The sequence below is a fragment of the Lissotriton vulgaris genome, chromosome 5 (genome assembly GCF_964263255.1).
Source record: "Lissotriton vulgaris chromosome 5, aLisVul1.2, whole genome shotgun sequence".
Taxonomy (NCBI): domain Eukaryota; kingdom Metazoa; phylum Chordata; class Amphibia; order Caudata; family Salamandridae; genus Lissotriton; species Lissotriton vulgaris.
The window spans coordinates 565,796,294-565,809,637 of record NC_141693.1 but is presented as its reverse complement, the minus strand read 5'-3'; the positions used below and the strand labels follow the sequence as shown (position 1 = coordinate 565,809,637).

At 42.3% G+C, this 13,344-nt stretch overlaps 1 protein-coding gene across 1 annotated transcript in view; it reads left to right on the top strand.

Moving 5' to 3' along the window:
* The window catches only part of OPN4 (opsin 4), a 944,045-nt gene extending 931,098 nt beyond the window's left edge, over window positions 1-12,947 (top strand). Inside the window, exon 11 of the mRNA XM_086920132.1 lies at window positions 10,036-12,947. Within this exon, the coding sequence (XP_086776258.1) occupies window positions 10,036-10,359 (324 nt within the window). The 3' untranslated portion in view covers window positions 10,360-12,947. The remainder of the gene's footprint in view (window positions 1-10,035) is intronic.
* The last annotated feature ends 397 nt before the right edge of the window (window positions 12,948-13,344 follow it).

Sequence of the window (13,344 nt, the reverse complement as noted above, 5' to 3'; positions counted from 1 at the left end):
GTGTAACAGTGGGCATGGAGGGCTGGGCATAAAGGTGACTTGAGGTTGATGCCTTCCAGCTCAGCATGCTGAACTACCCTTTTCAAAGTACTCACAAATCATTCAAGAACATAATTTGCCTGTAGCCAGAGAGATATACTTTTCTGATGTTTCGTGTTCATACGAATAAGAAAGTCTTTGCACTCTCTGCTATTGAGGGGTTGGCAGTTGTCAGATTTGGGAATAGAGGGAACACCTCATGTTGAGAAAATATCACCCAGTCTCTTGATGAATCAGTCATGTGCATTGATGATAAGTTTTCTACTAGAGTAAAACGTGAGTACTCATTGGCAACCACCATGAGATAATGTGCGTTCTTGAGGTGTTCGAAGAAGTCAACTCGAATCCTCTTTCAGGCTTGCCTAGGAAGATCAGATATGTTCAGCGGGTGCTTAGTCATGTTGGGAGAGAAACAGTTACACAGATGACATGCTTTAAGCTCCATTTCAACTTGTTCATCAAGACTCAAAACTGCACTGGATCCCTGAGGACTCTTTTAGTTGCTGCAATGCTACAATTTCCTTTGTGAGCCATTTCAATAACTTGTTACCTCAGGCTTTCAGGGATAAGTATTTTTTCCCCTCTTAGTATGGCACCACCATGTGTAACAGAAAGTTCTTCCAAAACATTCTTGAATTTCTGGTACTCATCATCTGTAATATGTTGAGTATGTTTCCTCCATGATTGTGTTGTAACGATTTCCTTGAGCTTAAGTATGTCTTTGTTCGTATTAGTAGCTCACATAATCTGTTCAATAGAAAGAGCTGCAGGTGCACTTCACTTTGCCATAAAATTGATGTAGAACCCCGCCGCTTTGGACGTTGTACTATGACGCTGTGCGGAACTTGTGAAAAGTAGTCTGCAGGGTTTTGATTCTTCGGCGGTTTTTGCACAATAGTATAATCATACTCCTGCAGCCACGACCCTCACCTCTCAATGCGAGGGGGCTTCTGGGCTTTCGAATTTTCAAAGATGATGAACAACGCATGATGATCCGTGACAAGGGTGAAATGCTTTCCGTACAAAAACACATGGAAGTGTTCACCAGCCCACACTAAAACAAGTCTTTCTTTCGCACATTCAGTTTGAGACAGACTCTAGCTAGCATATGCCACAATGGGACTCTGAGCATCGGCCTGTCCATTGTGTTGGGCAAGGATCGTGCCCAACTTCACCGATCTTGCATCCACCACAATCTCTGTATGCAATTCCTGATCAAAGTAAGCCATTTAAGTTGCATTTTCAATTGTGTATTTTATTTTCTTGAAACTTCGGTCACATTCAGATGACCATTCAAACGGAGCATCTCGATTGATTAGTGCTCTAGAAGGGCACTCCCAGTGAAAAAATCAAGAAAATACCTAGGGCAGTAGCTGGACATGCCTAAGAAGGATCACAATATGGTCAGATCTTCTGGAGGGCGAGTTGACTGCAGTTTGAGACAGACTCCAGCTAGCATATGCCACAATGGGACTCTGAGCATCGGGCTGTCCATTGTGTTGGGCAAGGATTGTGCCCAACTTCACCAATCTTGCATCCACCACAATCTCTGCATGCAATTCTTGATCAAAGTAAGCCATTTAAGTTGCATTTTCAATTGTGTGTTTTATTTTCTTGAAACTTCGGTCACATTCAGATGACCATTCAAACGGAGCATCTCGATTGGTTAGTGCTCTAGAAGGGCACTCCCAGTGAAAAAATCAAGAAAATACCTAGGACAGTAGCTGGACATGCCTAAGAAGGATCACAATATGGTCAGATCTTCTGGAGGGCGAGTTGACTGCAAAGCCTATACTTTTTGGGGTCAGGAGTTATTCCCTTTTCAGAGAAAATATACCCAAGGAATTTAAGTCTGTTTTTGTGAAATTCACATTGCTCTGCATTTAGTGTGAGACCTGTATCAGCACGCAGATAGCATACTTGGCTGACTGCTTTGTCATGTTCCATTTTGTGTAGCCCCAAACACCAGTGTATCATCACTGTAGTTAAAAGCATGTATGACAGGCTGAATTATTTGACAAATGACATCTGGAAAGATTTCTGCATCTGACAACACACCAAAACTGAGTCTTTTTTATCTGAACAAATCAACATGAGGTAAAAAAGTAGTAATGTACATGCACTTACAGTTCAAGTTGATTGTAGCCTTTGTTTAGATCATAGCAGGAGAAGACTTTGGCACCATTCAGCTGCATGATCATGTCTGCAATCTGTGGACTTGAATGTCTTTCTCTTTCAATTTCTTTGTTGGCCTGTAGCATATCAACACAAATGCACACTGATCATCCACTGCACTTTTTTGGCACCACCACCACAGTGTCACACCAGTAGAGCACTCGATGATATCATGCTTTAACAGTGTTTCTAGTTCTTTCTCAATGACTTTCTGTGAGTGAAAATCAATTCAACAGTGTCACTGTGCAACCGGGTGAATATCTTCATTAATGGGAAACTGGACCTTTATCGCCCTAAGTTTCCCAAGTCCGTGAAATAATGTTGGGAATTGACTCCGTACTTCGGAATGGGTAATCAAGTTGTAGTTAATGGAGATTATTCCCATATCAGCAGCAGTATCAAAAGTTAATGAGCAAGAACTCAAGGAAGTACCTGGGGAGACATGAATTGGCACTTGCACTGCTTTTTTCTTGTGCAGCATGGTTACCACAAAGGATCCTTTGCTCTGCAAGGGTGTAGAGGCTGCCCAGTTGTGTACTTTTGTTCTCAACAGTGTGAAACGTGGTATCGGAGATAGTTCTTTGCACCTTTCTGCTGGCATGATGTTTATCGATGAACCACTGTCTATAATGAAAGTTGCAAGGCAGCCATTCACCTGGAGCATGATTTTAGTACAATGTCCAAATGAACTTTGTTGCTTCCTGTGGCGATTCTTTTCAGATTTGTGTTTCTCCTTGCAAGCAGGCAATCCTACCTGCAATCAGCTGTTTGTGACTGACATCACCATTGCACATGCATCTACCTCGAAATGCCTTTCCTGAGGACCTGATTGCTGTAGGAAAAATGGGAATGATGTTTGCTGCCTTACAAAATTTGTGGGACTCTTCGTTGTGGCTGAAAACAGGGGAAGAGATGGCTATCCTCCCCATGGAGCAGTGACTACAGTCTCCCAAGAAATGCACCAGGCTGAATGAAAGCATTGGAGAGTACCACCGTGAACGATTACTGACTCCACCCCTGACCTGATGGCCTCAGCGAGGCAGAATAGATATCTGGGAAAATGTCCTGGTTTTCGTTTCTGATGCAAGTGCAACCTCTGCTAGCTATTTATGGGTAGTATACATGGACTGAAAGTGGCTTTCAAACATTATTTGTTCTTGTGGATATTGTTTGGCAATTTTGCTTTAATGCTTTTAAAACAAAATAAAAATATGTGGTTCCTCGTATCTGATTGTAGCTATTTTATGTATTTAAGCTTATTTAATGTGTCTTGATTTTTCTACTTACATTATTTATTTATTTTATGTTGTCTTTTTAACAGTAATAATATTGCCTGGTACTGCTTGGCTTTAACATGCATTTCTCTCAGGAATTGCTGCTTGAGCCACAGCTCCAGGCGTTAACAAGGTTCTGTCAATTAGCATGTTGTTGTATAACACCTTCCAAAATAATTCCACAGTTTATTTCTTTATTTCAACAAGTTTTATTCCACAATTTTTATAAAGAAAATACAGGAACACATTAGTAGATCTCTAACAGGACTTACACCGTCACATCAAATTACTAATGTCATACCGTTCTGTGTACCCTTCTTATGTTAGTATTCCAGAGCGAAAAGAGAAATACAAAGGAGGAAGAGAGTTAAGAGGGGAAGGAAGAGATAGATGATAGGCACACAAGAGTTTAGTACATATACATTTTGTCCGACAATTGGATCTAAACATTAGATTCCGGGTACATTCCTGTTGGGGTGTTACTACTTTTTGAGGAGCCAGGAAGTGTCTTCCTTGACCACACGTTTTTCATGGGGGCTCAAAAGAGTCTTGAAACGTGTCCAGGGACCCTCACATCCTTCTTGAGGCCGGATTCCAGAGTGAGCTCTGTAGGGGTAAATTGTCTGCTCCTCTGAGATGCGTGATCAAATTGAACCTTACTTTGTACGATGTCTTAGAAGTGTCTTTCCAGTTTGTCAGGACCATTTTCACTGCTGCTGTCATCAGTAAGTCCAGAAGGTCCCTGTCCTCTGCAGTCTTCAGGTCCTTCCCCATACATATCGTAGTGATAATGGAAAATTCTTTCGTTAGAGTACAGCCAAACATTTTGTTTAAAAACTTAAAGTTTTCACTCCAGAATGTTTCAAGAGCTGGGCAATACAGGATAAGGTGTGCCAGACCCCCCCTTTCTTTGTTACAGTTCCAGCATACATCCTCCTCCCTCAGTCCTAATGAGTGTAATCGTGCGGGTGTCCAAAACGCCTTGTGTAGCAACCAAAACTTAGTTTGTGAGAGTACAGAGGAAATCCTATTTTGCGATGCTGATGACCACAATGTGGCCCATTCTTGATCTTTGAAAATGGTTTTACTTTGATTATTCCAGAAGGCAGCTGTCTTGTAGTTAAGCTTGATGGAGTTAGGGCGGAGGAGTTTGTGGTGGTGTGAGACCTGATGCCCTATTTTATTTATTTTGGATACTAGCTGGAAGATAGATGGCTGCGAGATTAAAAATTTGGATTTGGACAAAGCTGTTCTGATCTTTAGGAAGTAATAAAGTTCGATATCATTTAGATTGTGTTTTTCCTTAAGGGTGGCGAAGGTGAGGGGTCGTTTTCGCTTTTTAATTGAAAAGGGTAGTAGATCCCTTTCTCTATCCATGATTCAAAGGTTAAACATTTCCCCTTGTATAGAATCCTGCTACTGGCCCAGAGTGATTCGTTTTTGACCCTTAAATGCTGTTTTCAAGCTTTTTATCTACCTTTAATAGGGCGATTTTGGTGTTTTGAAAGATCTGCTATGAGGTATAAGGGTATCCGTTTGCTGTAAGTCGAGCGAGAGAGTTTAGGTTATTTAGGATGGCTTTCTCAACTACAGCCATGCCGGTGTGTGGCCCTGCGGAGGCGTTATCCAGTAGGATCCTTGTTTTGCTAGGAACTCTAGTTGGAAAGTTTTGTAGTCTGCTAGATTAACCCCCCCCCGCCAGTTTTTTCTCCAGTTTTAGTTTCCTAATGCTTATCCTAGCTTTCTTTCCACGCCAGAGGAAATTTGAGATCATAATATCTATTTTGCAAAGGAAATCCTCTGTGAGTAGGACTGGGAGCATGCTGATCAGATAATTAACCGTTTCTATCCTTCCCCACCACCTTATAAATTTCGGGGTCCATGGTTATAGGAATTTTTTAATCTTCTCTAGCATTATTTTCTCCTTATGATGCAGTGTGTCAATTAGATCATTGCCAAATTTAATTCCCAGGTATTTAATGTACCCCGCTAGTCATGTTTAACCAGACTCTCCCAGACTATCCTCGTGCAGTGGATATTTAGAGGTTTGCATTCAGATTTGTCATAATTTAATTTATACCGAGACAGCCCGGAGTATTCTGCTATCGATTGCATCAGGCCATTAATTGAGGGCTTTGTCCGTACTGTTACTATTAAGTTATCGTCAGTATAGGTGGCAACTTTTATGTCAGTGCCATTGATATGTTTGCCCTTTATGTTGTTATTTATTTTGATGTCTTGGATGAGAGGTTCAAGTGCTAGTATGAATAGTGAGGGGGACAGTGGACATCCTCGTCTGGTGCCCTGTTGTAGTGTGAAGAAGTCAGATAGTGACCCGTTAACCACTATTCTGGCTGATGGATCCCAGTACAGAGCTATCACTATCCGAATGTACCTCTCACCTAAGTTGAAAGCCTGCATACAGCGTTCCAGGAATTCCCAGGAGACTCTGTCGAAGGCCTTCTTCGTGTCCAAAGTAATGGCCACTGTTGGTACCCGTTTGGTAGAAGCCTGCTCTATGATATCAAATCACCAAAGTACTATCAGGTAACGCCCCTGATCTTACTCCCCCTCCATCGCAATCGTTATGTGATGCTCTTGCCTCCTTTTTCTACACTAAAGTAGATGATATTTACCAGGCTTTTGCTGCCAACCCACCCTCGCGCACAGGCAGTCTCCCCACCCCGCCCCCAGCTAACATATTTCCCAGTTTTCAACCAGTCACTCCAGATCACATAAAAGCCACATTGTCCTCCATCAAATCAGGATCACCTCTGGACCCCTGCCCACTCTCAGTACTCCGGCCGGTAATGGAGGATATCATTCCAGTGGTCACCCAGGTCTGCAACTCCATTCTTCTATCAGGCAACTATCCAGACCCCCTTAAAAATACATTACTAAAACCCCTGTTAAAAAAAACATCCCTTGATAAAAGTGAGTTAAAAAACTATCGTCCCATTGCAAGCCTCCCTTTCATGGCGAAAGTGATCGAAAAAACAATGAATTCCCAGATCTCCGACTTTATAGAAAAACATCAGCTCTTAGATAATACCCAGTTCGGATTTAGGAAATTCCATGGGACAGAGACAGCCCTGATCAAAGCTGCTGACGATATCAGGGTAATCAGGGACCAGGGGGGCACAGCCATTCTAGTTTTGCTAGACCTATCCGCAGCCTTCGACACGGTCGACCACACCATCTTGGTCGACCGGGTCGAGGGTTTTGGCATTTGTCACACCGCCAAAAACCTAATTGCGTCCTTTCTTGCCAAAAGAACGCAGGCTGTCATCCTAGGACCCTTTCAATCGGCCCAACTCTCAGCCCCATGCGGCGTCCCTCAAGGCTCATCCCTGAGTCCGACACTGTTTAATATCTACGTGTCAGACCTTGCTAAAACCATCAAAGCACATGGGATGAGCCTAACCTCCTACGCCGATGATACCCAACTAGTGTTGGCAATCAAAGGGGATGGAGATCAAGTGGCCGAACAATTCAAGAAAGGACTCTTAGATATAGGAGACTGGATGTCAACCAATTGTTTAAAGTTGAATTCTGACAAAACAGAGGTACTCATTTTTGGAACACTCCTGCCAGCATGGCCTTCAAGCTGGTGGCCTGAGACCTTCGGTATGCCTCCTACGCCTGCTACCAAAGTCAGGAACCTTGGCATCATCTTTGATGATGCCCTAAATTTTATGGACCATGCCAATAAAACGGTGTCTTCGGCACACCTAAAGCTTAAGATGATCAGGAAAATACACCCTTTTCTTCCTGAATCAGCCATCAAGACACTGGTCACCTCTCTTGTTTTGTCCTCCCTGGACTACTGTAATGGTCTCTTTCTAAATGCTCAATCTAGAGTCATTACCAAACTGCAGACCATTCAAAACGCGGCAGCACGCCTGCTCGCTGGCAAAACCAAATTCGAATCCATTTCCAACAGCATAAAGGACTTTCACTGGCTCACTGTGCAGAAACAAATCCAATTCAAATCTCTATGTATTGTATTCAAGGCACTTAACAACCAAGGCCCCCAGTTTTTAAGAGACCAATTACAAATGCACAAACCCTCCAGAGCCCTAAGGTCAGCCACTCTTAACCAATTAGTCACCCCCCGTACCAAAACTGTTACCTGGGGCGATCGCCGCTTTCTGGTAGCCGCCCCCAGGCTATGGAATACCCTGCCACTCAACATCAAGCAAAGCCCCACCCTCCTTCAATTCCGTAAGCTCTTGAAAACCTGGTTGTTCACCCAATAATCATTCATGCTCAGAGTCATTCACAAATAACTGGCTTACAGCGCCAAGACGCCTACGGGTATAAGCAGCGCTTTAGAAATATTAAAAATAAATAAATAAATAAATAAATAAATATGGCAGAGTAGTCGTGGGTCGTCATTGGCCATGCGAGTTCGTAGGAAGCCCACCTGGGCGTTATTTATAAGTTTTGGGAGAGCGGAGTTTAGCCTAACTGCAAGTATTTTCACGTATATCTTACAGTCCACGTTAATCAGGGATATTGGTCTGTAATTTTTTGGTGATAAGTGATCTTTACACTCTCTGCGGATGTCTAAAATGTTAGCCTCTGACATGGACTTTGGTATTTCCCCGTTAGCTGCAGCGTGAATAAAGACCTGTTTCATCATTGGTTCCAGTTGGTTTTAGAAGGTCTTGTAGAAGGTGGTTGTGAACCCATCTGTTCCCAGGGCTTTATTGTTTTTCAGAGATTTAACTGCCATTTTGATTTCGGAGGAATTTATTTCTACGCCTAGCCTTTGCATCTCCTCTGTGTTTAGTTGTGGTAGGCCGAGTCTATCTAGGTATCTAGAGCAGTTCTCTGTGTTGAGGGTCTGGTCTTTCTTGTATAGTTTCTGGTAGAACTCTTGGAAGGTCTTAAGGATATCTTTATGCTTTGTGTGTGTTCTGTTATCTGAGTCAGTGATGGAAGAGACCGCAAATTGGCTACGTTTATGTTTTAAGTAAGAGGCCAAAAGCTTACCTGCCTTATTGGCCTCGCACAGATTAAGGGCCTTGTATTTATTAATCCACAGCCCCGTTCTCTCACTTAGTATTTTGTTGTACTCATACTTCAGCTGTGTAAGTTTAGTTAAAAGTCTATTATCCTTAACAGCTTTAGCATAGGATGTCTCAAGGTTTTTAATCTCCCGCTCTAGCTGTTCTATTCTTGAATGTGTTTTTTTTGTTGATTTTAGCTTTGATCTGAATTATCTAATTGTCACCTTTAGGGTGTCCCATAGGGTTTTGGGGTTAGTCTCAGGGGAGTTGTTAAATTTGAGGTATTCCAAAATTGCCTCCTTGATCCTTTTATTGTCTGCGGGATCATTCAGCACATCACTGTTTAAACGTTGTCTGAGACTAGTCTAGGAGCTTTGTCTGAGTGTTCAATTAGGTGCGTATGGGGCCCAGATATCAATATGTAGTCTATCCTGGTGTAAGAGTTGTGCGGGTTAGAGTAGAAAGTGTAGTCTTTTGTATCCGGGGGTTGGAGGAGCCATGCCTCTTTTAGGTTGTATTTGGAGCATATGTTTCAGAGGGCTTCATGTGATTTCGAGGGTTGAAACCGACAATTAAAAAAATATGAGATGGTGTATGGCTTGGCTAATCATCATAGCTGACCCATATGCGGCGTAGACAGAAATGTGGCAGGCCAGACGGCGTTGCCGAAAAATGTACTATTTTTCGCTGGGATTACTGTCTCCTGTATTTAATACACATGTGTGTGAACCAAGAAACGCATGGCTCGGTCGATGCTGTAGACCCTTTAAGTTATTGGTTTGAATATATACAGGGGGCAGCGAAGGATTTGAGACTTTGATAGGACCCTTGCTGCCTATTACCTATGTCCTACCAGTACAAGACTTTTATTGCCCTGAAGAAGCCCTTGTCTAGGGTGAAACACGTTGGTTGCATCTGTTTGTAATAGTTTGAAGATTAGTAAAGAAGAAAATAGGAAAAGAACATTCAAGCAATACTGGAGTCTATTAATAATTTTGCCAATAATTTTCACAGTTGATCTGATGTTGAACGGATCTTTTTTATGTGTTGCCTCTCATTGCTTGTGTTCTGTTATGTATAATTTATGACCATTTGACAGCTGGCCATTAAGGAGGGCAAAATTGGTATAGAAAAAACATATTTTGTGACTATATTGGGTGGTGCAGCGACTGAGTCCATCTAGCTGCCACTATTTCTTCAGCCCTGCCTCTTTAGGTGCTGTTCTGAGTTGCCTGTCACCTTGAATGTAAATGTAAATGTTAAATGTAAAGAATCTGGCCCTGGTACTTTTCGTTACGTAAAATGATGTATAAGAATTAATGTGCTATCTACTCATGTTGTGATTATTTTATATTTACTGAGCTGAGTGAAGCTGGTTTGGTTGAGTCAACACAGAATGTTAAAATAGAAAATAAAACATGGCGCACCGGTTATGCAGTTCTGTCTATTTTACTAAGCATGGTATTGAAGTGATGTTTTCTCACTTTATACAAGTGTGTTTACATTCTTTTTCAAACTTTTTCATGTTTAAGACAGGAAAGACGTTGAATGGCATCGGGGTGCGAAAAGGAGGATCCCAGCGTCGGCTGCAGATGGCAGGGATACCCAACATTGTGGTTTCCAGCAGTGCCCGCTATGTAAAGACACTGCCTGTTGACTGCAGAGACCCTGTTCTGGGTCTGAGTAGTGACCCCATTGACAGCGATGGCAGCGGCAGTCAAATGGACTCTTTGCTCCAGGATGGCCCTATTGCCACCATCTCATCCAGCGTCATGACGCCAGTGAAGGCGGGTGTTTTCCCGGAGCCTCCATTCCCAGAGGAACTTCCAAGCTCGGAGCTGTCTACCATCCTCTAGAGGAGGCCGAGAGCCATACAGAGTGGCCACCGCACAACTGTGCTTTTCTCTTGTGCTCACATGATTGTGTGAAATTTGCAGTACCGCACTATTAACTCAGTTCTTTATTTTATTGTATTTTCTCCCGAGGCAGTATCCTAGATTTGCCATATACTTTGGAATGTGTGCTGTACACTGAGTTAATGTGAGGGGAATGTTATAGATACGTCAAAGAGCATCTTCACTCATGGCTGACACACAAATATTTTTTGAACAAATGTTTTACACTGAACAATATGCAGTCTGTGCTACTGATTATTTCTGTCCACCTCTAGCCTTGGACGTCCTACTCTGTCAAAAAGAGTTGATTCCAGTCATCGTACTAATAGAATATTCTATGCAGTACTCTCAGTAAGGACATTAATGTTAAAGTGTATGTATATGGTAAGGCATTATGTTGTATGACATTCTGTTTGCTTTGACTAAATGGTGTGTGTGCAGTCCTCAACAAAGCCACAGACTTCAGAAATAAGTTTATGTTTAAGGGGCACTCCGTAACACTTATGCACTCTTGTTTTTTTGGACGGGAAATGAGCATCAAGGAAATCCAATGACGTATCCAATCAATGTTTGAGTGAAGCAGAGTACCTTCCCAGCTAGTATTCAGTAGGATTTGTGTGCTATATGATTAGGATTTCTAAAATCCAGATTTTTCGGCCAATTTATTTTTAAAACATTTAAGCGACGTAGTCTATTTTAAAAAGTAGATCTTCAAGCTGTACTTAAACCTTTCACTCCAATATGTGCTCATGGGGATTGGATACCCATGCAGAGTGTACCAACCTAATCTGTACAATTACCAGTAATGTGACACCTGTATTTGTCTGGACACAAATTGCTTTCGTTAATTTAAAAATGTAGGAAAGCCAGGTGAACACACATTGTACCCTAAAACACTAGAAAGCACATTCTAACACCAATAACCTTTCAATGTGCTTGTATGTTTTGCTCCTAGAACAGTATCAGTGGTTCTTGTAGTATCAGGCATGTGCCCCAAGGAGACTGAGTTAACGTGTTTCAGCCGATCCTCGTAAAGCACAGAAGTCTTCATGAACAGTGGTATTGAACACTGTCCTTCCGTTGACTATAGGTCTTAGGTTTATTTATTTATTTGCATAGTTTTATATATAGTGTACACCAGGTCTCATGGGCTTCCGTGCGCTCTAGAAAGATGTGATATATATATATATTATCTATTTACTAGTAGAGCTCTTATTCAGAAAACATCAAATGACTAAGGACCAGGATAAACAGTGATCATGAAGAGAATAATAACCAAGCCTTCATGCAGGATGGAAATAGATTTAGCGATAAAGTAAAGGTTCGGCCGCACAGCTCATCATATTAAATGAGTGGAAGTGGATGTTAAAGAGGGCCTTTATAAGTAGAACTGTCTTACTTTGGAAGGTTTTGAGTTCGATATTAAAGATGCTCGGAATAGAGTGGCTGTGAGTTCCCACGGGTTGGGGTATCACTGGTGAAAGTTTGGTTTAGGGTGGTTTGTTTCAGAGTTTTAATGGGTTACAGGGGCAGTTCCCTCTTACCTCTGGTAGAACACCAAAGATCTCGACCTTCCTTGCGAAATATTTGGATGTGTTTAAGTGCACTGCTTTGTGTTATACTAGCATGTTTATTTTGGCATCTTGTGCCCAGTTAGAGACTGGGATGATGTGATCTCTACAGATGGCGCTGGCCACCAGACAAGCGGCTGCATGAAAGACTACAGTGAGTGGGTCCATTCTTGATTTGGGAATACTAATTGTGATTGTTATTCCTAATCAATCCTATTAAGAACCAGGGCCTGAAGAACAAGTGGTTTTTCCTTCTTGGGGGTTAATTGTGTAATTTTTTCTTTTCATCCTCAGTTGATTTTGGACACCTTTCACAATGTTTTGATATGGTGTCGAAAGGAGCCTGTTATCAAGGATAAAGCTCAAATAAATTTTATTTTTGACCACACGAGGCAAGTCACTACCTTGCATTACACTTCCCCAGGGAGGCATTCCCTAGGTGGGACTTGGGTGTTTCCAAGCATCTACCCACGTATTTTCGTGCATTCCTAGATTTGCTGTTACTTGTAGACCTGGGAATGTGTCAAATTGGTACACCTCCCCTGGTGAAATATCTTTATTTCTCATTGTGTTTTCCTCTTTCTATGTATGCTGCACTCTGCACACAGAAAAAGGAAAATACCTTTTAGGATTGCTTTTGTGCAGGCAGGTGCCCATTCCTGCACACAAAAATCCTGCCTACAACACAGGCATCTTTGCAACATGGCACAAGAGTGCCTGCTTTTGTGCTATATAGAACCCAGGTCGAGACCGGGTATTGGGAAACCCCATTTTGATAATGGCTGCTTTGGTGCTAGGCAGCCAAAAGTACGCCAGCGCTAGGTAAGGACAGGAATGTGCAGTACAATGTTAAATATGGCACCTTCATGCCTTTCCCTTTCACACAGCACCGCTCAGTGAAGCAAGGTGGCTTGCTGCGTTGCATGAAAGGTTGCTAAATCTTCCCTCTAGCGTCCACTGGCGAAACCTTAAAGTGAATGCATCATGCAAAATGAATATACCAGTGATAAGGGTGATGAGAGAGCATTGATTCAGCTAGTACAGTGAATTGTGCACGGAGTCACTAGTGATTAGCAATGGCGGCCGGCACTGGTTAACACGGTGAGCGGGGCAGGGTGCAGCAGAGATGAAGTCAACAGACAATGGAATGGGTGTTATTTATTTATTTAATTATACCTATTCCAGTGCTTCCCAATCTGTACGCCGCGGCACCCAGGTGCGCCATCAAAAGTAGCCAGGGGCGCCGCAAACAGTTTGGGAACCACTGACTGTTACACAATAAAAGTAATACTTGCGGTGAAGGGCAGGATTCTTCAGACACTGATTTGTGTTTGGTGGCAGTTTTGTTTATTCTTTCAGTAATGCAGTTCAGGAG